Source organism: Mya arenaria, chromosome 4 (assembly GCF_026914265.1).
Source record: "Mya arenaria isolate MELC-2E11 chromosome 4, ASM2691426v1".
Classification (NCBI taxonomy): domain Eukaryota; kingdom Metazoa; phylum Mollusca; class Bivalvia; order Myida; family Myidae; genus Mya; species Mya arenaria.
Window position 1 is genome coordinate 66,892,888 of NC_069125.1, and position 26,792 is coordinate 66,919,679.

Sequence of the window (26,792 nt, forward strand, 5' to 3'; positions counted from 1 at the left end):
TTATTTTTGTTATTCAGTAAATCATTCAAGGAACATACATATAATGTGTTCATTATGCAATTCTCTGAACACAGCAACTTAAACCAGTACTTTATTATTCTATAATATATATTTATGAATAGCGGGCGTCTTCCAAGTTCACCATAGATAGCAGCATTACTTGCAGGCAATTTAACACCTAAAATTTGTTTGCAGAAACGCAATGTTTATGTTTATGGCAATGTATTATTTTGGTGATATACATGTTCAAGTATGTATAAAATATAATTTTGGCTAGTTGAAATTATTTATTGTGACTTTAATGAGCCTTTGTCATCAAGCCACTGTGATAAATACTAGCTTATGATAATGAACGTGCCCATTCCAATCTAAAAGCTGCTCGTGCTACTTGTCCAATATGTGAACTTCGCCGATTTGAGAGAGCGCAATGATAAAATAATTCATTAAGAAAGTACTGCCCCAAAACAATCCCGAATGCCTCTGGTCAGACAGAAATATCGACTACTCATTTTCAGTTTTGGCAATTTGTCAAAACCGATCGCATAAAATAGATGAATATTGAGAAGATATTTTACACGCCTTTGTGGTTTTGGTATATACAACACGTAAAATTTGTAATCGTGAAACTATGTAAGGTCGTAACATACGTCCATTGAAAACTTTCCGTTTCATTCAGACAGCAAAGGGGCGAGTGGTTAACCATCCATCTATGATCTATACACTGCGTGGATGGATGTGAACAATTTATTGCGCCCTTAGCTGGTTCACTCTAGACCTGATCGTTGACGCATTCAGTGTTTTATTTTGGAGTTGCGCATTATCAGTAAGTAAACTTTTACAGTACTTTTTTTTAAAATGATAGTTTTTGGCATTTTAATAGTAAACCATATTGTTTGTATTGTATGTGTTATATACTGTTGTACATGTTTACTGTTGTACGTATTTTAAATGTTTAGAAATAAAAACACATTTTGTCGAGCGGTCACGCCCTCCGCTTTAAGTACAAGTTTAGTCATTAAGTATGCTTTTTTAATGAAGTAACAGTTGAGGCCTATTACATCTGTTTCACTTATTAACAGTTGGAAATAAAGTGATTTTAGAAACTGGTTGCTATTTTCTGGTGTTTAGAAATATATAAGGCTTCACATTTTGTACCGCTAATGCTACCGTACGTGGGCGTAAATGCACCTTGACTTAAAGCTCGATATACCCGTTTAAACGCCCACAGCATACTTTTTAAGTCTCGCGTTGCTAATAAAAAACAAATTAATTTTGTCTGCGCTCGTTTTATTTTACACAGGTCCGAGATGATAAAAAAACTTATTTCAATATCAAACTGTAAACTAGCGATGGGCACATTATTTGTTTGAGATGTATTTGGGATGCATATTTGAAGTGATCGGAAGTTTTTTTAAAATATTTAATATGATAGACACGCACTAATCCGACTGGTTTTTTTTCTTTCTTACCTATCCAGGAAAAATCAGCATGGCCCGTCCAATTCCCAGTGAAGAGCAGGCCAATAAGTTTTTCGACGAGGTTAATACAGATGGTAATGATGAAGTCAGTATCCAGGAGCTGATAAACAAACTCGAACAGTGCGGCTACAGCCAGGATAAGTGCATTGTAAGTATTGATTTTGTATTTCTTTCGTTATCTGCATCTTCATATATTATTTATCCATAATCTATGATTAGTCAAAAGAAAGTTCCATACAGCATTGATCAAGATTTAAAAAAAATACTTTTATTTTTTAGAGCATCTTCACCGACATTGATAAAAACTGCGACAAAAAAATAAGCAGACACGAATTTGTCGATGAAGTCTGCAAGAAAGCGAGAGAGTGAGTTGTTCGTTGCTTTGTAATTAGTTATGCTTGAAATGACATATTTTACTCTGACTTGTAAATAATTGTGTAAACGTTTTTCGTGAACGTATACAGTAAAGACACAAAACATTATGCATATCTTAAAAACAACGTGTTTCATACACCGATAACGCCAATATCTACATCGATATAGGGATGCAGTGGCCGATATTTTTGCGGCTGCGGACAGGGACGGTTCTGGCCAAATTAGCCGGGATGAGATGATCAACTACCTTAAGGAAACTGGAGCTCGTAAGTCCAATTCAGTCATCTTATTTCCATTAATATAAGCTCAAATGTTATATGCCCTTTAATTTGATAGTTTCGAGATAGCAGCACGTTTTCTTTTTTTATCAAAAATAACTGTACGGATAATTATATTCATCATGATGAAAAATAACAGACACCTTAATCGAAGGCACTGACGAGTATAATTGTTTCAAACGACGTTTTATTCCACTGTGTTTCAGTTGATCGTTAAAAATGTTGTGCAATTATACTACATATAAAACAGTTTATTTCTGTTTCAGTTGATAAGGATATTCAGAGGATAGACGAACAGTTCCAGAAAGCGGATGCGGATGGCTCTGGTTTCATGGATAGGGGAGAGTTTGAAAATGTTATGAAGAAAGGCTGTTGAGCGACCGTTCCCTCGTTCGTCTGGAATACCAGGAAATCATGTGTACCATATACCACTAGATAGAGGGCTGGCTACGGAAAAACACTTTGGTTTCTGAATACAGCTTGTGTAAATGTGCGCAAGTTCAGTCTTAACTTATATGTGTTGGCTTGTATATTAAACATATGTTCTTTGAGCCCGTGTTTAGTCTTACAATATGTGATCTGGTTTAAAAAAAAGTTCGTGTAGAAATATATTAAACATCTCTTTGTTGAGCCCTGAATGCTTATTATATATCTGCGGTGTATTTTATACATAGTGGATTTTATCATCTTACTTATAACAATCCGTATTAGATACAAAAAAGATCAAATTCGTCGTAGTTGGACAAAGTACCATCCGTCTGACATCGCAACAATACTTACTCACAATTGTTGGAACAAACATAGTTTATAGTTGTATACCATTGACTTGTTCATACTATATGGCAATATAAAATTTGTTGTAATTACAGCAACTGTTAGTTATCTACATTATGCCAATAAATAACTGTTTGGAAGACGTATTCATGCCTTTCTTGTATTACTGGACTCAGGACTACGGGTAAAATAATGACGCAGTATTAATTTTCTATACTAAAAAAGAATCAATATTTCGCAAAGCGAATCTGTACCGTATCGCAGTATATCTGACGCCTCCAACGTGAATGACGTAACGCGTTTGGTTAGAACAGGTCTCGCGGTAACCCCATACATTGGGTCGCTCATCTTTATATCGTACCAAAATGGCCTCTATTTTCCGACCCGACGAATAAATAAAACATATCCCAGATAGTGATGGCATCTTGATCAATGCAAACTGTTTATTGATGAGATATATACGTTACGGGGTTAGTACGTGACCCGAAATTGGATATACGGGGCAAAAAAATATAGGTGGTTTCGAGCTTTCCTCTAACCCGATGTGGTGTCCTATGCCCCATCATCTATTATATCGCACATCAATACTGAGGAGAACATTTAATAATTATTGAGATCAGTTTGAGGATTTTTAAACCATAATTAATAATATATAAACGGTGTAACGTTAAACGGGTTTTTATCCCCAAGGATGATTTTCGCAATAACAAACATGCAACAAATCCGAAAAAAAATCCAAATTTAGCGCCCACGTATCGCGAAACTACCTATAACCCTCGCTCTCTTATTTGAAAAAGAGAGTATTATATCATGATATACGGGATGGGTTAAGGATTTGACGTTAAGGGGACGTAGCTTAGTGGTGGACGCTTTTAACATGCGCCCCTCCCTCTAAACCAAGTTTATATAGTTTATAAATATTTGCAACAACAGTTTTTTGACCGATAAATGGTCTTTATAGAAACCAAACTACAATGAAAACGATTATGCAAACATCAGTGACTGACATATTATGGTTGGTAATTTTATGGGATATTTAATAAGAATAACGATTTGTTGCATGTGTTGCCTTAGAAAAAGACGAAATAAGGTCATACTAAGGTCACAATGACTAACGATAGTTAATGCAAAAGTTGTGCATTGGTAAGGCGATCGTTTCGCGAACTTCTGGTATCCATAACATAAAAATATATATCATTTAAGCTCAGTTTTGAAGATATATGGATGTAAAAAAAAACACGTTCATATCATGCGAATTTGATCTAAAAATTCTAAAAATTAGGTACCCTATCCAGTAAATTTCTGAAAATTTTCAGTTCAGCGTTTGTTTTCATTTTAGAAACTATACACTTTTAATTTAATGAAAATGAGGCGAAGCTAATAAAACTCAAACAGGTAAAACGGTGACCTAGTATTTTGATATGATTAATGTATGCTGATATACCGATCGATGTTTTCGCAAAAGGATGGGCATGAGATTGATAAAAAATGTTTCAGCGACTTTCTTGTCATTAATATAAGATATCTTTATATAAAAAGAAACCATTTATCAACAGTTTGGGGACTTTTCATTTCAAAGTAACTCAGTCGTAAGGTGCATGCACCGTATCGAAGAAACTTGAATAAGAGGGTCGATTATATCTGATGTATATTCATCCAAAAACTGTGACAAATGTGATTAATATGTATCCGAAAACGAAATCTGATATTGGCATTTATCAAAGATAAATACTTCAAACTTAGAACATGAATTAAGTATGAGTTAAAAACTGATCATGTGGCACAATTAATAATAAATGGATACATTTTAGCTCTGCCATCGTACGTGATTGTTTTTATATCTCCCATACAGTGATTCGATAATTGAGATCTGCCTTCAAACAGGATTTCAATGCACCTTGACAAGTCGCTCGATTGAATGACTTGGACAAGAAGTTGCGCTTTTTGTAGACTTGACTACACACCCTCGTTCTGGCCTATGTCATATACGTAAAAAACATTTTAGTTGTATCATGACACCATTTTTTAGCATATATTTTACAAGGGAAAACAATGGTAAGTTGTATACGTGCTCATTTGATGTCGATCAGGCGTTTAATCATGTTAATTTTACAATTCTGCATACATAGATATACGATGCCGTTGTCAACCCATATTTGTTAAAAGTTTGCATTTATGTGTCCTAGAACGTTAATAGTTCTCGTACGAATACAATGAATACAGGTATCCGAATGGTTCCCTTTACAGCAATAAACGAGGCTGGGCCAATGCTGTTCAGAGTCCATTTTTTGAATCTCCTTGAAATTATTAATCTTATGTACACAATTTAGAAATCAAGGAACTCCTCGACTATATTAGATGACAGTGTAGGTTGTCCAAGTTACGCCGACGACATGGTACTACTCTCACTCAGCAAAAGTGGCCTGAGCGAGCTTATGGACATTTGATATTCTAATTCAATCAAAGGACAATATCAGTATAATGTTAGTAAAACAAAAGTAGTTGTAGTAAACGTGTCAAAGTCTATAATCTCACGTAGTGTACGATCGTGATGTTTAGGAACCGACTGTTTAGAATAAACAGTCAGTTACGTGCATCTTGGGGTTCTATGCGACAAGTATAATTATGAACTTAAATAAAATTTTAGAAGATGCATGCAGTAAATTAAGAAAAACTTAGTTCAGTCTTACATGTTGCGGAGCATCAGATGACAGAAGTATCCACTCCCTTACCATGAAACATAGTTCTTCCAAAGGCTTTGTACGATTGCGAGTTTTGGAACATTATCGTAGTTTAAACACAAATAAACTCCCTTAATCGTGTCCATAAACAATGATTGAATGATGTTCACGTGCATGTAGATCAGACGTGGCACTAGGCTTTATCGGTATTTTATCTATTAACTAAATAATAATAATAATAATAATAATAATAATAATAATAATAATAATAATAATAATAATAATAATATCTTTATTTAGAGAAGGTATAAACACATTATGACATAATTACAGGTTCAACCATAACAACATCATATGTTCAATGTGGCCTTCTATGAAGAAAAATTAACAAACAAAAACAAAATGTATTTGGCAAATCATAACACATCTGCATCGCACTTATACATTCCTATACAAGCACTTTTGATGTTTTGAATATAATTATTCTATACAAATAATGTTTAATTAACATAACAATTATTTCAATATACATCATGTACACGCCGACAGACACTCAATAAAACACAACAATTTATAAAACAACAGTTATTTCAATCTTTAAGATAATGAAAAGATGATATACCTTTTTGAAACTAATGATATGCACATTTCAAGAGGTGCACTTTATAATTATGCTTAAATGTGTTTAACTTTTTTGTATTTCGTATCTCATCCGGAATAGTTTTCCAAACCTTCATACTGTAGTACGAAAAGGAATCCATGAAATAGTTAGTTCGCGGTGTTTGTATCAAAACTAAATCTTGTTTTGAAGTTGATCTTAGAGAATAGTGTTCATTATTTGCAAAGATTAGCAATTCAGACATATACCTCGGAGCCTTTCCACTAAGGGTATTATAGACAAGGGTTGCACAGTGATATTTACACCTGTCTGTTAACGTTAGCCACTGAAGTTCTTGTAACAATCCGTTTGAAGATGATCGTTTAGGAATTTAAAGAATGATTTTTGCAGCCCTATTCTGCAAGGATTTAACTTTATGTAAGTAACTTGAGTTTCCTTTGCCCCAAATATGACAACAACAATCTAAAATTGGAAGGATATATGCATTGTAAAACAAACGTTTCATCTCATCGTGGAGGTAGAACAATAGACGTTTCAAACGTGAGATTTTACAGTTTATTTTTTTGCAAACATTTTCTATTTTCATACAGTAAATAATGATGATGACTGGAAGAAACCTTGGGCAGGCCAGTGCTTTCTTAGTGGAGACAGTACAAATAGTAAGGGCGTGGGAATTTTCTTAAATACAAACATCAATTACAGTTGAAGAATATAAAGAAATAATACCAGGCCGATTACAGCTTCTAAATATCAAAATAAATGATATGAGTATAATAGTTATTAATGTTTATGGTCCGAATTCAGATGATTTAGAATTTATACAAACTTTAGAAGAACATATTGACCTCTACAAGGATAAAACACTTTTAATAGGTGGTGATGTTAATACTGTTTTAGACCCTAAAGTAGATCAACTTAACGGTAACATAACAACGCATAACAATTGCAGGAGACAGCTTAACATCATACTAGAAAGTTATGATATGTGTGATATATGGCGCGTCAAAAATAAAGACAAACGGAGGTACACATGGCACTCTAATAGCAAACCAACAATTTTTTGTAGACTTGATTACTTTTTGGCATCAAATGAACTCTTCAATAAAGTTATCGCATGCAAAATAAAACCAGGTTTTAAATCTGACCACTCACTAGTAAGCATACAAATTAATTTAAATGAAAATAGCATACAAATTAATTTAAATGAAAATAACCGAGGTCCAGGATATTTTAAATTTAATAACTCAATCCTTGCAGATAACAATTTTCAAAATCAAATCAAGCGATGTATAACAGAGATCGTAGAATTAAATAGAGAATCAAACCCAAATACCCTATGGGAAATAATTAAAGGCCGCATCCGTGATGAATCTATAAAGTATTCAAGCAATAAAAAGAAAACAACAATAGAACATGAAATTTTGAAAAACATTACTAAAATTGAACAAGAACTTCTGGAATCGAACAACGCCGAAATACTGGATAAACTTAATCAAGAAAAAGAAAAACTCGATAAAATTAATGAAGAAAAAATAAAAGGTATATTACTACGGTCTAAAGAAGAATGGATAGAAGGTTTTGAAAAGAACACAAAATATTTCGCTAATTTAGAAAAGAAACGTGCACAGCATAAAACAATCACACAATTAAATATTAATGAAAATACTGAAACTGATAGACATAAAATATTAGAGTATGTAAAGTCGTATTATGAATCTTTCTACAGACAGGACGAAAATATAGAAGAATCTATTAATTCACGATTTCTGACAAATATTACAAACACTGTTACTGAAGAAAACATGCATCCCGAACATTTATCTGAAACTGAATGCTATAATGCTCTTAAAGATATGAAACTTGATAAAAGCCCAGGGTCTGACGGTTTGACTGCAGAATTTTACAAAATGTTTTGGAATGAAATAAAAACTTATCTAAAAGCCTCTCTCAATTTTTCATTAGACAATGCGTCATAACACTTCTTCCAAAAAAAGACAAGGACACAAGTAACATCAATAACTGGAGACCTATTTCCTTATTAAACATTGACTATAAAATAGCTTCAAAAGCAATTGCTAATAGGATAAAACCCTGCTAAATAATATAATCGGTAATGAACAAACAGGATTTATAAAAGGAAGATATATTGGGGAAAATGTTCGTATATTACAAGAAGCTATTAATTTTGTAAATGAAAATGATATAAATGGCTCATATTTTTTTCAGACTTTAACAAAGCATTCGACAGCTTAGGTCACAAATTTATGTTTGAATGTCTTTTAATGAAAATTTAATTTCAGTGAAAATATAATTAAATGGGTTCGATTATTTTATAAAAATGCAATGGCTTGTGTTACCAACAACGGTTATCTTTCTGACTTTTTCAACATTAAAAAAGGTGTACGCCAAGGATGCCCGTTATCTCCGTACTTATTCCTTATCTGTATAGAAGCGCTTGTTGTTGAAATCAATACAAACAAAAATATTAAAGGTATAAATGTACATAATACATAACTGAAACAAACCTTATTTGCTGATGATGCCAGTTTCCTTATGGATGGAACACAAAAATCTTTCGAAGAGCTTATGATTAGTCTAAACGATTTTGGAAAAGTTTCAGGGTTAACATTTAATAAAGCTAAATGTGCAGTTTTACGATTAGGTCCACTTAAATAATAATATGAAAATGGTGGTTTAAAAATGCTCAATATATCTATTTTGTCAAAGCAATTAAAGCAAGCTGGGTAAAAAGAATTGTTTTAAACAAACAATCTATATGGGTTAAATTATATATGCAAATGACCAAACAGTTGGAGAAGATCTAATTCTTAAAAGTTGTATGGATCCGAAAAGCACTCAAAATCTTAGTTTAAAATCTGTTTTTCTCACAGAAGTCATACAATCATGGGCATCGTTTACATATAAGACGGATACTGCGATCGTAGCAAAAGAAATTATATGGAACAACAGCAAAATAAAACTCCCTAATAATAAAACATTTTTTTACAAAGAATGGCATAATAGGGGTCTAAAATATGTCGAACATTTGTATGACTACAGAAAAAAAACTTTTTATGACTTTAACGACTTATCGAGACTATACGATCTTGGTACACATGATTTTTTTGAAATACCATGCTTTAATCAGCAGTATTCCTGATGACTGGAAAACCCGGTTGAAAAATGAAGGCATATCATATAACACACCGACTTACTTTGTAGATAAAATGGAGGAAAATACAAAAATTAGTAAAATAGTCTACAAGAATCTTATTATACAACTTAAACCTGAAAATAGAACTCGAGAAGAAAACTGGGAATCTCAATTTGATCTTAACTCTATACAATGGAAAAATGTATACACACAGGCGCTCAAACTAACAATAGATACGACACTTCGGGAATTTCAATATAAATACATAATGAATATCCTTCCAAACAATGATAAGCTTTACACGTACAATATTGTTGCATCAAGGTTATGTGATTTTTGTGTAATGAACATCGACTCAAACATCCATATGTTTTGGGAATGTCATATTTCGCAGACGTTTTGGGGTGAATTTAGAACATTCATAACAAATTCTTTCAATGAATTGAGCTTTAGAGAACTATCATATAAAACCATTAGCTTTTGTGATTTAATGCCAAACAAAGAAAAATTTGGTTATCAAATAAATTTTATGATACTTCTAGGAAAATATTTCATTTTTAAATCAAAATGTGAAGGAAAAATACCAACATGTGCCATGTTTGTCCAATATCTCAATAAACGACTAAAAATAGAGAAAACAATAGCAACAATGAAGAATAAAATCAACACCTATAATAGACGATGGCAACAATTAGAGCACTTATTATCTTAGTAAAACAGCTCCAGTATATAGTAGTATTGTAAAGCGCATTTGAATGAAATATCCACCAAAGAACTGTACTTTATAAGATCCATTTTTTTAAAGCAAGTAGGTTTTTTAAAGTTAGAAGGTGTTTTTTCTTCATTTTTAAATTTAACATTTATATTAGGAACACTATTCCGAAACATCAAATACACACCACCTCTCCCATTTTTTTTTGTCTACCTTTTTTATTTGAAAACAAGTCCCAAACGCTAATAGGAGTTTCAAACAAAGAGTTAGATCAATATTTATTTGTTTACATTGATATTATTTAGTATAACGGTTTGTATTAAATGGTATACATATATAATTATGTCATTTATAAATGTTTGTATGATTGAACATTTGGGCAATAAAAAAACAGAAACCAGAACATTTTCTATTTGCGGACGCCATTTTAGGTTATTATCAATATAGATTCCAAGTAGTTTTTGCACAGTCACATTTTCTAATGCTGTTCCATCGATTGTAAGATTTAATTTACTAACTTTTTTTTGTTTTATATATAGTTCCAATAACCATACACTTGGATTTAGTTGGATGCAATGACATGTTATTTATTTGGCACCAATCGACAACGAGATCAAGATGTCGTTGTAGTTTACTTTCAATGATGTTTACATTACTACCGGTTTCATGCAATGTTGAGTCATCTGCAAATAAATCGATGTTTATATTCGTTTTACAAAGCGCAATGTCATTGATATAGATAAGAAACAGCAGTGGACCTAGCATGGATCCCTGCGGTACTCCTGATGATATTGGAAGCAAGCCAGACTGTATGTTTCCGACTTTAACTAATTGTTTTCTATTAGATAAGTAGGATTTAAAAAACTTTATCGAATTTTCAGAAAAATGATACAAGTTTAATTTATGTAGTAGAATTAAATGAGCCACTAGATCAAATGCCTTTCGTAGGTCTAGAAAGACAGCACCAACAAATTTGCCACTGTCAATATCTTTTACCCATGCATCTATTAAACTTGTTAACGCTGTACAACAGGAATGGTTTTTCCTAAATCCAGACTGTTTAGTGTGTATAATGTTTGTAGAATGGAAGTAATCTTGAACTTGGTTTGCAATGTGCCTTTCAAATATTTTTGATATTGTTGGCAATATCGAAATTGGACGATAATTACTTGGATCATCTTTACATCCTAATTTAAACAAAGGTAATACACGTGCAGTTTTCAAGGAGTCAGGAAATATTCCGTTCATGATACTGATATTTATAATAGACGAAATGCATGGTGTGATGAAGTCACCAAAATGTTTAATTACTCTTGGGCCAATCTCATCTATCCCAGTTGATTTACTTATATCAAGTTTATCAATGATCTGTTTTACCTCAAGTGGTGATATATAATTCAATTCGAACGTTTTGTGCCCTAATTTAACGTTTAGGTCATATTTCAGTTTACTAAAACGTTCGGGTGTAAAGGGCGTTTTTTTCTATTATATTTGATATATTGGTAAAGTGAATGTTAAGTTCATTAAAAATATCGAGTCCTCCAGAAACTTCTCTATCACCAATTTGTAGTTGCTCCGGTAAAATTATCTTGCTATTTTTTTCAAATGAGAAATATCCTTTAAATTCTTCCAGATAAAGCTTGGATCCTTTTTATCCTTCACCGCTTGATTAAAAAATGCCTTCTTACTTTTTGTTAATTAAGGCTGTAATTTCATTTCTTAATATCTTATATTTGTCGTGTTCACCATTTCTATGGTACTTGTCTCTTTCAAATATCATTGCTTTTATTATATCAGTAAACCAGTTAGGTTGAAAATCATGTTTTACTCTTTTTTGCTTAATAGGAGCATGTTTAGATAAAACTTGATTTACAATAGAATAAAATACATTTAAAGCATCGTTCGGATTGACTATTGTTTCAATCATATCAACTCCTGATGAGATAAGATCATTTTGAAATGATTGTTCATTGAAATTCTTAAAACATCGGTAAGATATCGTTTTGTGATCAATTCGTTCAAAACATTTGAAATTATTTATCTTATGTCCAGTGAAACATATTGGAAACTGATTACTTAATGACAATGGTGTTACATGAACGTTAAGCACGTTTTTAATACAATTTGTATAAATATGGTCAATTATCGTTGATGAATTTTTCATGATAATCATGAGACAAACGAAAACTTTTGTTCTTCAGACACTTTGTAAACTGGACTCCGTGAAAAAAATTAATCGAATGTTTATGTACAGACTTCATGAATTCCTTGATAATACGTCAAATGACAGGATTTCTCCCCGATCCCAAAATGGTATGTTTTAAGAGACGTGTACGTGAAAAAAACTCGTTAAGAAATCTATCAGGGCTATAGAGACAGTTTGGGTTGTTTTCCTCCATTAGTAACAAAAAACCACCATGTATTATATGGAGTCTCAATCAAATATATCGTGAGCAACTCAAATATTGCAGGACGGGACAGGATTTTCAGCAGACATTATTATTATTATTAGAAATGTTATTATTCTCAGCAAAACAGTATGATAAATTTGGTCATATGCATTATTTAGAATAATTCATAGAAACGATGTCCAATTTCCAATCATTTACGCTCTGCGGCCATAGTCAAGTAATTATTTTCACTGAGACGGCACCAAAATTTTCACAGCAGGATACATGCTCCTTTTCACCACATAAGCCTAATTACATGTACAATGGGTGTGAACATACTCTCATTTGAAATTTTAAATTTGTTTGTTTTTGTAAAAGTAACTATTTATTTCACTGTATTAACTGCACTCATAAATATCACTTCTTTATCATTGTCATAATTCGTATCTAAATGCAGGAATGAAATAATGATCTATATATCTACTACGTAGGTTAAGTGTAGGGACATGGCAATTATTTCCTATTCTTTGCGTTACGTACCCTGAAATTGATTTCATGCATTTCATTTACCTATTCTGTTCTATGTTATAATTATATGTGAACTGTATATTAATGTATTATGTGTTATAAATATGTTATGTTCTACATTGCTGGAGAAATACATTAAAACATCTATCTATCTACCCCTACCCACCGGCACTACACATGTTGGTCTTTATACGTCCGAGGACTGAAGTTTTGTTCTGGGTAAATTTGTGAGGAAGTATTTTTTAAGGACAATCTGTATACCAATGGTCACTTTAAACAAAAACACATTAAGTTTCAGCTGATGGGCTTACCTCTGTTGTGAACATTATTGCAATCATAGTTAATTAATACCTACGGTAATTATAAGCTATATGGCATCTTAAGTGGACAGGTTCCCTTAATGACATGTTTAAACGTACATTTTGAAAAACTCCACAACCTACTTATAAGGGGAGACAGCCGCGTATGGATGGATATTTTGATTAGTATTCATAGAATCTAACATTCACGGAGAACAAGATTGCTTTTCTTACATCTAAATATTTTATCAAAAAGTCAATACTCATTTTCGTTTAAAAAACAAAACTGCTACTAAATAAAATATGATGGCAACATCTCCGGATTCACATGGTAATTTTTTAAAACCTATTTATAAAAACTGTCAGCTTTTGAAATCTATTCTCACTGATGGTTGCCGTTGGAATTTATTTGAATTGATCTTTAAAAAAAGCAAACTGGCAGCATCTTACAGCATGTACAGTACTGTACATAAACTTCTACCAGTTCTGCCATACCATGTCATTTGAAACACTTCAGATATTTGGATATTGACATGTGATTTTAATTTCCTCTCCTTTTGCGATGCTATGCGTCCTAGTCTAAAATAATAGACCTGTTATACGGGATTCTTCCAATCCCTAACGTCTAATCGGGTTTGTGCAAAAACAGGGGAGGGGGGAATATAGAAATAAGATTTACCAAGGCCAAAGTGATCCGATTGTCGTAAAACTGTGAACCGCAGCCTTGCACCTGCCCTTCATGTATATATCGTTATGTTTAGACAGCATGGAATGGAGAAAAACACATCATAATTATTTGTTGGATATTTATTTTTTTCTGTACGGAACTAATATAAAATAACATTATCTGGTAATATGTCTTGTTTTTATTATATTTTATAGACCCAATATGCTTAAATGCGGAATCCCGACCGGAATAATGACCCACTTATGGTTCAAAACAATTTGTACGTGACAGATTTGCCATATCAAAAAATCGTAAAAAAATCTGTATATGCACAATTATTTGGACTACTATGCGTCCATACTCAACTGTGTTTCCCTAGCCAAGATCCCACCTATCCGAGCGCTAAGTATATCTAGCAGACAGATAATACAGGGCTCGACATTAACCACTGCCCGATTGCCCTGGGCAAGTAATTTTTGCAGGCGGGCAGTAGTTTTTAGAATCTACCTGCCCGATCAGGCAGTAACAAAAAAAACTCGTCATAGTGGCGACTTTTCGGGTAAAAAATAGTAGTCCGTACTCTCCTTCTTGGAGAGTATTAATCAAACCGAAACTAATGCACTCATTGGTTGTTGACTCGAAAAATCGGGCCAAACGGAGCTCCTCTGACATTTTCATTCGAAACTACGATGGCGAAGACTGCCAAATATTTTCAGATAGAGCTGGAGTAATTCCGTCTAGATCCGTAGGCCAATCACATGAGCTGCACCAAATCCATATAGCTAACATTCCAGTTAATGCCCTCACAATGTACACAAATGGTGTTTTGACAGTCGACACTGTCAAGTTTTTTTGATGTTTCAAACGAAAAACGGCTAAGTCATCCGAGAAAAAGACCAGCTATGAAAAGAAACGAAAACGACGCTGGGTCGAGTCTTGGGGAAACAATTTTCCTGGACTCAGACACAGCGAGAATGGTCATTTTGGCTATTTTTCGGACTGCTCCAATTTTCGGATGCTCGGTGTTTGGAACTTTACGATTTCACTTTACATTGCGATAAATTGTAATTTACTTCAAAATAAATGTAAGATTACAAGGCTAAGATAATAAGAGATTGACTGTTCGTTCTAATAATTCAATTTTATTTCATCCTTAATAATTTGAATGTATGTGCTATTAGTTACAAATTTCATGACAACTGATTTATTTCAAATACAGCAAGCCCTGATGTGCAGGTTGAATCTGGAAATGGGTTTTGATGTGAAGTATAACAACAAAATGAGCCCAAAAAAAATGGGCAAGTAAAAAATCCATTCGGGCAAGTGAAAATGGCTAGGTGGTTGCCCGAAGGGCAACCAAGTATTAGAATAAGCGTCAAGCCCTGTAATACTGCTTTTATCTGCCAGGACCCGGGACTGTCGGGACCCAGGACCCAAATTTTAATATCTGATTTACCTACATGCATATGATAGTATGAAAATATTATTATATACGTTATGAATATGCGAGGATGCCGAGGATGTTGTAAAATGTCCTGTGTAAAAAAAATGCTTAAGTCGCATAGCAGTGGAACAAAATGTCAAGAGTGCCAAAAATGTATTTGTGTACACAGCATTTTCTACCTAAAAATGGGCTTTAAAAGGACTATAGCCACACAAGATTGGTAATTTGGTTAGATAAATGGAAAGTAAGCGATCAATCATGACATGTACCTGCTACTCACCTGGATAGTATTTGTTTAAACAGGTCACCATGGGAGTGAGCCAATGGCAATGGGCACGCCCACGAGCCCTGTCAGCCCAGGGTCTGGCCACACCTCCCAGTACCTGCCAAGCTACCTCCTGGGAGACTCCATGTCACACTCTGTAAGATAAAACACAGATAAACTCCCTGTTATTGGGTATTATTACCATGCATACCATAAACATAAGTGTAGATCAAAATTATACCTTGTCAATTATTTTAGATGTTCTGCAAAAATACTACAATTAACTGATGATTCATCTGAGTCAAACATATAATGCTTAACATAAAAAACTACTGCTCATAAAAATTAAAAACATAATTCTACCAGAACCTAGCCATAGTTTTCTGAATTCTTTTTATTTCAGGAATAATATTTTGTGTGATATTTCTCTGGCCCATTTCAGCCTGTGTCTTCACGGCTGTGGTCTGGTGGGAGTGGAAGCCCCCCACGTTCATCACATAGGCCCAGTTCCCTCACCTCCCAGTCATCCAGCCATCATGCTACACCAAGGTGAGTTTGTGTTATGTGTGCTTTTGTGCAGTGAATTTATAGCCGGATCTTGATTTACTTTACAGCAATAATTGGATTTTGTTTTAAAGTATAACATTTTGCTTTTGATAATTTGTAGACCAATGTTATATCTTATTGAAATTTAAATAAACAAATTAGTAAATTACCAATGTAGACCTTATGAAGATGGTCTAGAGAGAATTCATCATGATTATAATTCAGGTCAATGGAGGTCAAAGGTCATATAACAATGCAATGTGTCTGTCTCCTACAACTCGCAATGTCCCATATTTTTAAAGCACTTCTGAAATAGTATTACATTACATAATTTAATGTTCTAGAAACTGTCACATTTTCACACTTTCAAATGGTTAGTATTTTGTTCATGAAAAATTAACATCTATTTCACTATATTTAATGCAAAATGATTGCATGTACTTTTAAAAACGCATGAAACAACATCAAAAACTTGTACAATTGTAGCATGATCAATTTTGGATTATGAATAACTTACAAATTTTAATTATGCAACCAAGGCTGGACACAAGTATTCGAGGGAAGGAGAAGGCAGGTGCTCCACCAATCAGAAGCCTGCTTCAGACAACAAGCCCTGCCCAATCCGGATCAGCAAGCCCTTTCAGTACACCCTCACAGGTAAATGAAGTAATGTAATGTTAGTTTTAGTTTATTACTACCATAAATATTTGAAGTGTTCTTTCTTCATAAAAAGTAGGGATGGAAACCGGATACCAAATCGGTATCAAGTATTCGAATACTATACGGATACTCGTATCAAATTGTTTTCATAATTAGTAAATTTCCTATTATATGTCATTCACCTTCGGTTTTTTGACATCATTGTGCACTTAATTTATAATTCGTTATATGGCAATTTCACTTTTTCATTTATTCTTTCTCAGTCTTAATAATTTATAATGTTATAATCAAAGCTAAACAACTCATTTTACTTCATAAAACTCATGATGAATACCACATAAACAACTCACGAATTTGATAGTCACTTCGGCTGAGGTGGTTGCGTGGTTACTGCCACGTCACGTGACGTGCTTTTGAGTTTGTTATTTATCAGCAGGTTTCATGTTAAATGACGCTTTGATTATTTAATAGTCGATTGTAAATTTATTTCATTACATTGTTTGATTTAATGCAATACCTACAATATCTGCGGTGTTTTGTAATGAAGGATATAATTGCGGAAAAGATAAGAAGACAAAAAGACGATCTGATTTTTCTTCATTTACATGTGTGTACTTTTTTTATTTATCAATAAACTAAACATGTTTACATATCGCATGAAAAATAAAATACACTACACAAAATAAAACGTGAATAAATACTAAATAGGAAATAAATCATTAATATATTTGATAATTTAATTAAACACTGTACCCACACTACTTTCAAGTCCGAAATGTTCGAATACTTCACAACAGTTTTCATTCGATATCTTTCTTAATCGAACGCATGTTCTTGTTCAGAAACAAGATAGCATCCAGCATGTTACTGTTGAGGCGATGATACAAGAATAACGATTAATAATTCAAAACACAATTACAAGATGCAAATGATGGAAATTTGATTGAAAAGTGAAAAGATAAACAAATTTGTTTTTGTATTTATTGTTCAGATAGCAATAATTTCTTCATGCATATTCATCAAAAATACGATTGGTCATTAATAGCTTTGATTGCACGACCCTTAACTTGTGATCAGACGGATTAATAATCAATCCGTTTAATATCAACTAGTACCAATTAGTGTCAATTAAGCACATCTGAGATCATAAAACAACACTTGTCATTGTAAACAAGGTCATAGAACTTCACAGGGTGCTGCACAAGGACACAATATCACGCCTTGTGCAAACACCCAATTAGCAGACGATTTGTGACACATACCCGCTTCGCGACAGACACTGTTGATCACCTGAAATATTTCATCTGAAAAGTTTTATAACAATTGCTATGTCTCAGCTAAGCTATTTTATTGAAATTTTAATTCTTAACGAATATTCGAATACCCATTTTGGTATCCGAATACTTAAGTGATATCCTGATATCCAGATACTCGGATATTCGCTTCCATCCCTAATAAAAAGTTATTGTTAATAATTAGATTTATGTTTGAAAAGTTGTCTCTTCCTAAATTTCAGGAATTTTGTTTAATGTTTCAGTATTCCAGCAGAAATGCCGGATTATCAACACCAGCCCCTCCCACAACAGGTAGGCTACAGCAAAGTGTTCACACTAGCTTCTTCCACTACCGGTATGTTACAGTGTTATCTACTCCAGCACCTCCCAATACAGGTAGGATACAGCGTTGTGCACACCATCCCATCTGGAACACGTAGGTTACAGTATTGTCTACACCATCCCCATCCTTTACAGGTGGGTTACACCATTTTCCACACCAACCACCTCAACAACAGGTAGGTTACAGCACTGTATCATCACCAGCCCCTCCCAATACAGGTAGGATACAGCGTTGTGCACACCATCCCATCTGGAACAGGCAGGTTACAGTATTGTCTACACCATCCCCACCCTCTACAGGTAGGTTACACAATTTTCCACACCAACCACCTCCACAACAGGTAGGTTACAGCACTGTATCATCACCAGCCCCTCCCAATACTGGTAGGATACAGCGTTGTGCACACCATCCCATCTGGAACAGGTAGGATACAGTATTGTCTACACCATCCCCACCCTCTACAGGTGGGTTACACCATTTTCCACACCAACCACCTCAACAACAGGTAGGTTACAGCACTGTATCATCACCAGCCCCTCCAGGGAAGGCCACAGTAAACAGTTCACACCAGCCCCTCCTATTTAAGCTATGTTACAAGGTTCCTCTACAGGTATGAAACGGCTTTGTCCTCTCCACCCCTCCAGCTACAGGTTGGTTACAGTAAAGTGTTCACACTAGCCTCACCTGCTTCATGTATTTGCCCCCTCCCAATACTGGTTGGTAACTGCAAAGTGTTCACTCCAACCGCACCCACTACAGGTAGGTTACAGCAAAGTGTTTACTTTCCCCCTCCCAAAACTGGTACATAACTGCATTTTTTCACATAAACCCCATCCACTACAGGAAGGTTACAGCAAAGTGTTCGTGCCAGCCTGTCCCAATAAAGGTTGGTTACAGGAAAGTGTTTACACCAGTCCCTCATAGTACAGGTAGATTACGGCAAAATGTTCACACCAGCCCGAACACTACAGGTGGTTTACATCAAAGTGTTCACACCAGCCTCTCCCAGTACAGATAAAATACAGCAATTTATTCACACTTCCAATCCCAATGCTGGTAGGTTACTGCAAAGTGTTCACACAAAGCCCTCCCATTACAGGTTGGTTACAACAAAAGTGTTCACACCAACCCCACCCTCTTCAGGTAGGTTACAACAAAGTGTTCACACTGCCCCTCCAAATACTGGTAGGTTACTGCAAATGTTACACCAACCTCACCCACTACAGGTAGGATACAACAGTGTTCACACCAACCCCACCCACTACAGGTAGGTTACAACAAAGTGTTCACACTGCCCCTCCCAATACTGGTAGGTTACTGCAAATGCTACACCAACCTCACCTGCTACAGAAAGGCTACACCAAAGTGTTCACACCAACCCCACCCACTACAGGTAGGTTACAACTTACAACTAAGTGTTCACACTGCCCCTCCCAATACTGGTAGGTTACTGGAAAATGTGTTTACACCAACCCCACCCACTACAAGTGGGATACAACAAAGTGTTCACACTGCCCCTCCCAATGCTGGTAGGATTCTGCAACATCTATATGATATTTTCACAATCAGCTCCAGACAGTTTATTTTATAGGCATACTTTTACTGAAATTATTGTCTAGTTGTTTAAAAACAGGTTGCATTGATGATACATGTTTATATTGATTTGTTGCAACAAAGATATAGACTATCTGGAGTACACAACTGGAATTATATATCACTGGTACTTAATACCAGTTTTAGTATCTTTTGAATTAAGTGCTGGGACAACACTTTTTTATGAGCAGGTTTGTCAGCGAACCTGCATGAGACTATATACCACACTCCGGACCAGGGTGGACTGGGCGTTTCCAGAGTCTTTATGTCCCCTGCACAGATCGACCCTTTCTATACACAGGGGTATGGAAATTTTCAAAGATGCATCATTTAGAGTTTGGACATGAGAGTTTAAAAATGAGCTTATGAAATTAATTTGTTTCTATTCCTCTCAAATCACCATTAAAATTGTAGAATATTTTGTTTATTGCATGGCTTGTGTTAAGGGCTTCGAGTGAAAAGGTGTTATCTCCTTCGTTTTTGAATATCACATTGAACTTTTCTGCCTTCACCCCTCCATGTTCAGCTATTCAATTTATAAATTTTACTTGTGGTCTCGTAAAATAGGGTATCCTGTCCTTTTTACAAAAACAACAACACATTTTGACATTGTCCTGTCATACATACAGTCATGCATGTAGTCAATACAGGCCACATTAATTTACAGGGAGTCACTCACCACTGATGATTTCCTTGATGAGACATGGATTACAGTGTTTGGGTAAGTGACATACACAAATAAAGTTAAAAAAAAAAAATATGGCAGAGGATTTTAGCTCGACTTTTTGAAACACATGTATAAGAAGTGCTATTATACTCATCCTTCATCCTTTTACAGTTAAAAGGGAGGTTGTTTTTTTCATCTTTGTCATAAACCAGTCTTTCAATTGACCTGATACGTCACACAAATGTTCAAGGTCATTCATAAGAAAAGTAAGGCAACTCGTATAAGATCCTCAATACAAATATCGCCCCTGAATGACTTGTTTTAGACATTGACATTCTACCCTAGTGCTCAGTGCCTTCAGACAAATATGTTACATACCTGGCACTTCTCATTGATCTGAAGTTATGGACCCTGACCCTGGGGCTTTAAACTGTTACTTATATTGAACTTAAATTTAAGATTAAAAACTAAGTGCTTTGATTGGCATGTATATTTAGCTGACAATTATGCTGAATGGAATCACTGAAGCATTTCTAAGGATAAGGATAAGATCAATATTGAATACTGGCCCTGGATTTAGAAAGTTTGGTAAAAGTTTTACGGCAAGTAGGGAATTTTGGTCATATCTCAAATACCTTTCATGCAATTTATATAATAGTTCACTGTAGTGTTTAATTCCATCAGACAAGCAAGCAGATACATGGTTATCATTGTCATAGACAAAGCAGTTTAAAAGTGAAGCACTCTGTCTTACTGGCAGCTCCTGTTTAACAGTATCTTTATCTAAGGCTGCATTACATTATCCATTAAAGAACGTAAAGGTATTTTATGACATTAGAAGCATATAACTGTATGCATCTATTTTGTGAGTCTATTTGTTTATTCTACCACATGTATGTTTAATGTTGATACAGATTTCCACCACCTGCAGCCTCCTATGTGCTTCAACAGTTCTCCCAGTATGGAAATATACTGAAACATGTTGTAAGTATATCATCCGAATACAGTTGACAAGGAAGAACATAATCTTTTATCTTGTGGCATTTTATACCTCAACAAATAAAGTTTGAAGGGAGTTATATTGCAGTCACCATACAGTTGGTTTGTCAGATGGGGGGTATGTTGCAAAAAGTCACATTTCTTATCAGTTGCTGCAATATTTTAAAGAACTATGGCTGTTTGTCTTGTTTTTGAAACAGTTCAACCATAACTTATTGAGAACTCTGCTTAAAGTATCTATACCATCTTGTGCTTTGAATGCTTGTGGGGACAGTTCTCCGACAACAGCAGGAGATTTTTCAGTTTGACAGGTTCTTTAATGTTTTTCTACTTAGATGTATTTTTGTTATTTTTGAATGTCCTCTTCCTTGTCTCAACTCTTCTTTCAATAGCATGCCTTTAATTTTTATTCCTCTTAAATATCTTAATTGCCATTCAACTATCATTTGCCAAGGATTTATTTAGAAAATAAAAGCTGGCTCAGAAGGAATTGATGTAACTAAAATGTATTTACTTTTTGCAAGGTTTGATGTTTCCAAAAGACCACTTCTATTGCATGTTTCAGATATCGAGTGAAGGTAACTGGATGCACATTCACTACCAGTCCAAGATCCAGGCCAAGAAGGCCCTCAGTAAGAATGGCAAGATCCTAGGAAACAACATCATGGTCGGAATCTCCCACTGCATAGACAAGGTGGGCTATTTTTTGGCTAAGTTGAGCCTTGTTTTTAGGATGTAATAATGCATCTGTCATCTGTCATTTTTCCATGGTTTAAAGTTTTAATTCCATGATGTTTATTGTCAAGATTTGTCCCTTGCAATGACAAACATGCTTTGTTGCAACAAGTCCATGCATTAATTTGAAATGAGTTAACATTGCTATCATTGCTGTGTATACAGAAGGTGATGGGAATTGATCATAGAGAGAAGGAAAATGAGAGCCTGATGTTGACCCCGGGTGTCGTCCCCAACCTTGGGCTGGGCCAGGTCACCTCCCCCTCAACTCCAGGACAACTCAAGAACACGCCCATACGCCCCCTGACTGCCGCCTATCTAGCTGCAAAGAGTGAAAATGAGGTAGTCCATTTAATTTTTTTTTTCATTTTGATTTTACCTTATAGAACCATAACTTATATTAGGTATAAACCTGTATAATGGCATTACATAGTCTCCCCTGTCTTACTCTGGAAATATATTTTCTTTCTATTCGTCACATTTCGTTCTGTGTTGGAAATCAATTCATGAAAACTTTGCTAAGGTAGATATTCATGCTTTGTACACTGTACAAGGATATGTCTGACACAACTTTTACTACATTTGCAGGTGATACAGAGCAGCCAAGCGCCAAGAAAAAACACTGGTTTTATGAGTAAAGCAATGGAATACATGTTTGGATGGTAGCACAACAGAACGAAAAGGACACTTATTGGGATACTTATACACAGGGCTTCTGTTTTAGACAGATTGCCACCACATTAATTCCCCCAAAAAAGCCAAAACTTTCAAAGTAAAATCCTTGGAAGTACAAAAACCTTCGTGATATTGGATAAAACTTACAATGGTGAATTCATGGCTTGGATGCTCAACATATTAAAAACCTGCTGCCAATCTTACTTTAAGAGCCTTCTACAGTGCAAAAGTTGTTTCAAAAACCAAAACAATTAATGTTTAAAAAAAATAATTTTTAGGTTCAAAACTTAAAAACCTATATGAGATCTATTGCAACATGTGTAGCTGTGATTAAGAGTTGAGTAATTTTTATGGAAAAAGATTTTCCCTCATTTCCAATCAGGCATTTGCATTTTTCTTGAAAAGCTTTTATACAAGTATATATGTTTTTGTGTCAAATTAGTCAATACTACCCAATCAACAATGTCTTGTCACATTTTGGTGATTGCTGCTTCTTTAAGAATGATATTTGCAAAGGGTCAGTTTTAAATTCTTAATGGAAGCTGTGCTTAAACGCCGTGATATTTGTGATTTAGATTTAGTTACTAAGGTGTTCATATTTGTTTTAAACTTTGCCATGTATGGCAATGTGCAATATCATTATATATAAGCAGTTATGAGAAAATATTTGTAAATCAGGACATAGTAATGATATGTTTATCAAAGATTGTGAATATTGGTACATACTTGAACTGCAAACAATATTCACCAATTCTATAAAAAAAAATTGGTAGTTCTGTTAATTTTTTCCTTATATATTTTATTGTAAAACAGCTGTATTTCATACAAATTTTAAATATGGCGTATACATGTAAAAACAATTATGAATTGCTATACATTTAGCAAATTAGCACATACACGTACTCATGTCATTTCTACAGCAAAACTGTTGTGTGTTTCACATTCTGTAGAGTGGTATACAGCAAAATCATTGTGTGTTTCACATACTGTAGAGCTGTCTACAGCAAAACTGTCATGTGTTTCACATACTGTAGAGCTGTCTACAGCAAAACCGTTGTGTGTTTCACATACTGTAGAGCTGTCTTTAGCAAAATTGTTTTAGAAGTAAGGGTTTTGGTGATATTTTTTAATCAAATGTTATGAAAATTGGCTGAAATAATGTTTCTTCAAAAACAACTGGACAAAATGATTTTAAACTTTCCAAATGTCTTAGGATGCTCGACACTAAGTTATGCATTTATTTTTATTTAAGTTATGTTTTTGTTTTATATTTTTCTTAAATTATTACTTATTGAATTGGAAAATCATTTTTCTATCAACCTTCTTTCAGTATTAATTGTGAGGTCCAAAAATACTTACTTCAAATTTCATTGTTAATTGTTAAATAACATAGAAAAATATTGTAAAAAAAAACTGAGTTCTATAGTTCTACTGTATGTGAAATGCACAGACCGAATGTTTTAGAGAGCGAACTGCATAATAATGTATTCTAAAAATGTCAGGCCTGTTGAGCATTTCTACATGTATTCAAATTATTAAGACTGAGGTGGATTGCTCTCTAAAGAATCTGCTACTCAGATTTATACCTTACACATGGATGTAGTATAAAAAAATTATGAGTCAGAATTTGCAATTGCATTTTAAGTTTGAAAGCATCATTTTGTAAATAAATTATAAAGCAGTTTCATTATATTAAACATCACTTTCAAACATTCATAATAAGTGTATACTTGTTTGTACATTTCTTCTGAATCTGTATACATGTATGATAGTTTTATGAGGTTAACTGATGTGTGAATATCAGATAACATGAACTGATGGATATAACTATTGTCTTTCAGATACTTCATGTACAACATACATACATGTTCAGTAATCATGTTGTTAAATGGATAATATGTGTGCCTTCTAACATTGATTCGTCAGTATCACATGCATTTGTACAAAATAAAGGTGTGAATAAAAAAACAATTTTGCAATTTTAACGTCATCTGTGTTTGATATTGTCATAGCTTGGTGTCCTTGTCCCATGCAAAAACTTGGAATTTTGGTCACAGAGTTGATAACGGACCAAAGATTCCAATCCTGTCAATTTAGTTTGAGTATGAAGGATTCAGGCCCAAAGCAGTGCTAAGAGAATTCGACCTCTGTTGAATTTTTTTCTTAAGTCATATATCAACTTCAAGATCCTTCTTACTAATTAAGTGCCAAATTCCAGCAAAAACAAACTTGACAACTGTACAGTAGCTCTCAATCCTGATTTCGGGATTTCAGGATTTATCCAAAACCTTATTACCTTTGTTTGCCATAACTCAAAAACCATTAAAAGATATTTCAATGAAGCATGTTGCTGGAGACAATACACTCACATCTAAGGCAAGTCCCATAACTATTGAGTGATGATTATTAAGTTAGGCCCTTTTTTGACTGAGAAATAGAATGCCTTTACTATCTTGTATCATTTTGGTATGATTATTTTGTAAATTTGATAGCTAGAAAGAGGGAATAGCTGCAGTAAAACTAGAGGGAGAGTTATGGAACCTGATATACCTGTAATAATAATGGTCTTAAACTATTGATACAGACAGTCCAGAGGATCCCATACAACAATGTCGGGCAAACCAAGTCTGCTTTATGATCCAAACCTTCTATACAAAATACAACCGGTTGAAATAAAAATTGGACCACTCCTGTCAAACTATTTCCAAATCATTATATACATCTAACTAGATTAATTATTGTTTCAATGTAGCCAAATAGTGAAAGATGGCCTGTTCCTTGCAGCTATACATCAGATTGGCACCAAAAATATTTTTTTCTGTAACAAATCGAACATGTGTCGCCAAAATTGCAATCCAGTGGTGTATCCACTGTGCTACGAAGGCTAACCCTAAACGGTTGTAATATCTAAGCTATATATACCTAACTTGGTAAAATCATGTTTTAACATCGACTAGCCTATCACGCATAAGGAATTAATTCTACTAGGTAGTCATACTCCGGTACCTAGTAATCTTTTTTAATGAAAACAAAACAAAATAACTGCGAAAATAGATTATTTGTAAACTATGTGGTACTTCAGTTAGTAAGTTTCAATGCATTGTACACATCTATATCAAATTTATGTCAGTTTTTCGACAATTTTCTCTCTTTTTTCGCTATTTCATCATACGGAGTGCAGTCCCTTTAAATAAAACAGTTTAAGCAAAGGCTGTCCTAAGGTTCACAATCTTGCGGTCTGTGTGTGATAATAGATTTTTTAAAGCTTTTATCCCCTGTCGAAACAAAGTTTATTTTCAGAAGGGGTATATTGTTTTGTGTTGTCCCTTCATCCTTCTGTGCTTTCATTTTTCTATCCCTCCTGTCTGTCTTTTTTTCTCTCTGGAACCATATCATGGCAGGATTTTAACAGATTATGTTCAAATTTGATCTGAATGGGTCAGAATGTTCCACTTGATGAAATCTCGACCACGTGTAAAAGTGGGTCATGCGGGGTCAAATACAAGGTCACTAGGTCAAATCTTAGAAGAAAAATGTAACACACTAGAGGCATTATATTTGGTTCACAATTAATCACTTGATGAACTCTTGAATAATTTAAAACTGAGACAGTTGATAAAAAATATATTTTGTCTG

At 34.1% G+C, this 26,792-nt stretch overlaps 2 protein-coding genes across 2 annotated transcripts; both read left to right on the plus strand.

Moving 5' to 3' along the window:
• Window positions 1–598: 598 nt before the first annotated feature.
• Window positions 599–3,053, plus strand: LOC128232436 (uncharacterized). Its single transcript, XM_052945980.1, has 5 exons — window positions 599–823; window positions 1,478–1,626; window positions 1,758–1,843; window positions 2,022–2,119; window positions 2,398–3,053. Exons 2-5 carry the CDS (start codon window positions 1,489–1,491, stop codon window positions 2,505–2,507), a joined length of 432 nt encoding a protein of 143 aa, XP_052801940.1. The 5' UTR covers window positions 599–823; window positions 1,478–1,488; the 3' UTR covers window positions 2,508–3,053.
• A 10,440-nt stretch (window positions 3,054–13,493) lies between these two features.
• Window positions 13,494–25,141, plus strand: LOC128232681 (nucleoporin NUP35-like). Its single transcript, XM_052946380.1, has 11 exons — window positions 13,494–13,619; window positions 15,703–15,821; window positions 16,107–16,213; window positions 16,750–16,867; window positions 18,408–18,456; window positions 20,272–20,383; window positions 20,748–20,801; window positions 21,662–21,731; window positions 22,312–22,440; window positions 22,647–22,823; window positions 23,070–25,141. The coding sequence occupies exons 1-11, from the start codon at window positions 13,592–13,594 to the stop codon at window positions 23,145–23,147; spliced, it is 1,041 nt and encodes a 346-aa protein (XP_052802340.1). The 5' UTR covers window positions 13,494–13,591; the 3' UTR covers window positions 23,148–25,141.
• Window positions 25,142–26,792: the final 1,651 nt, after the last annotated feature.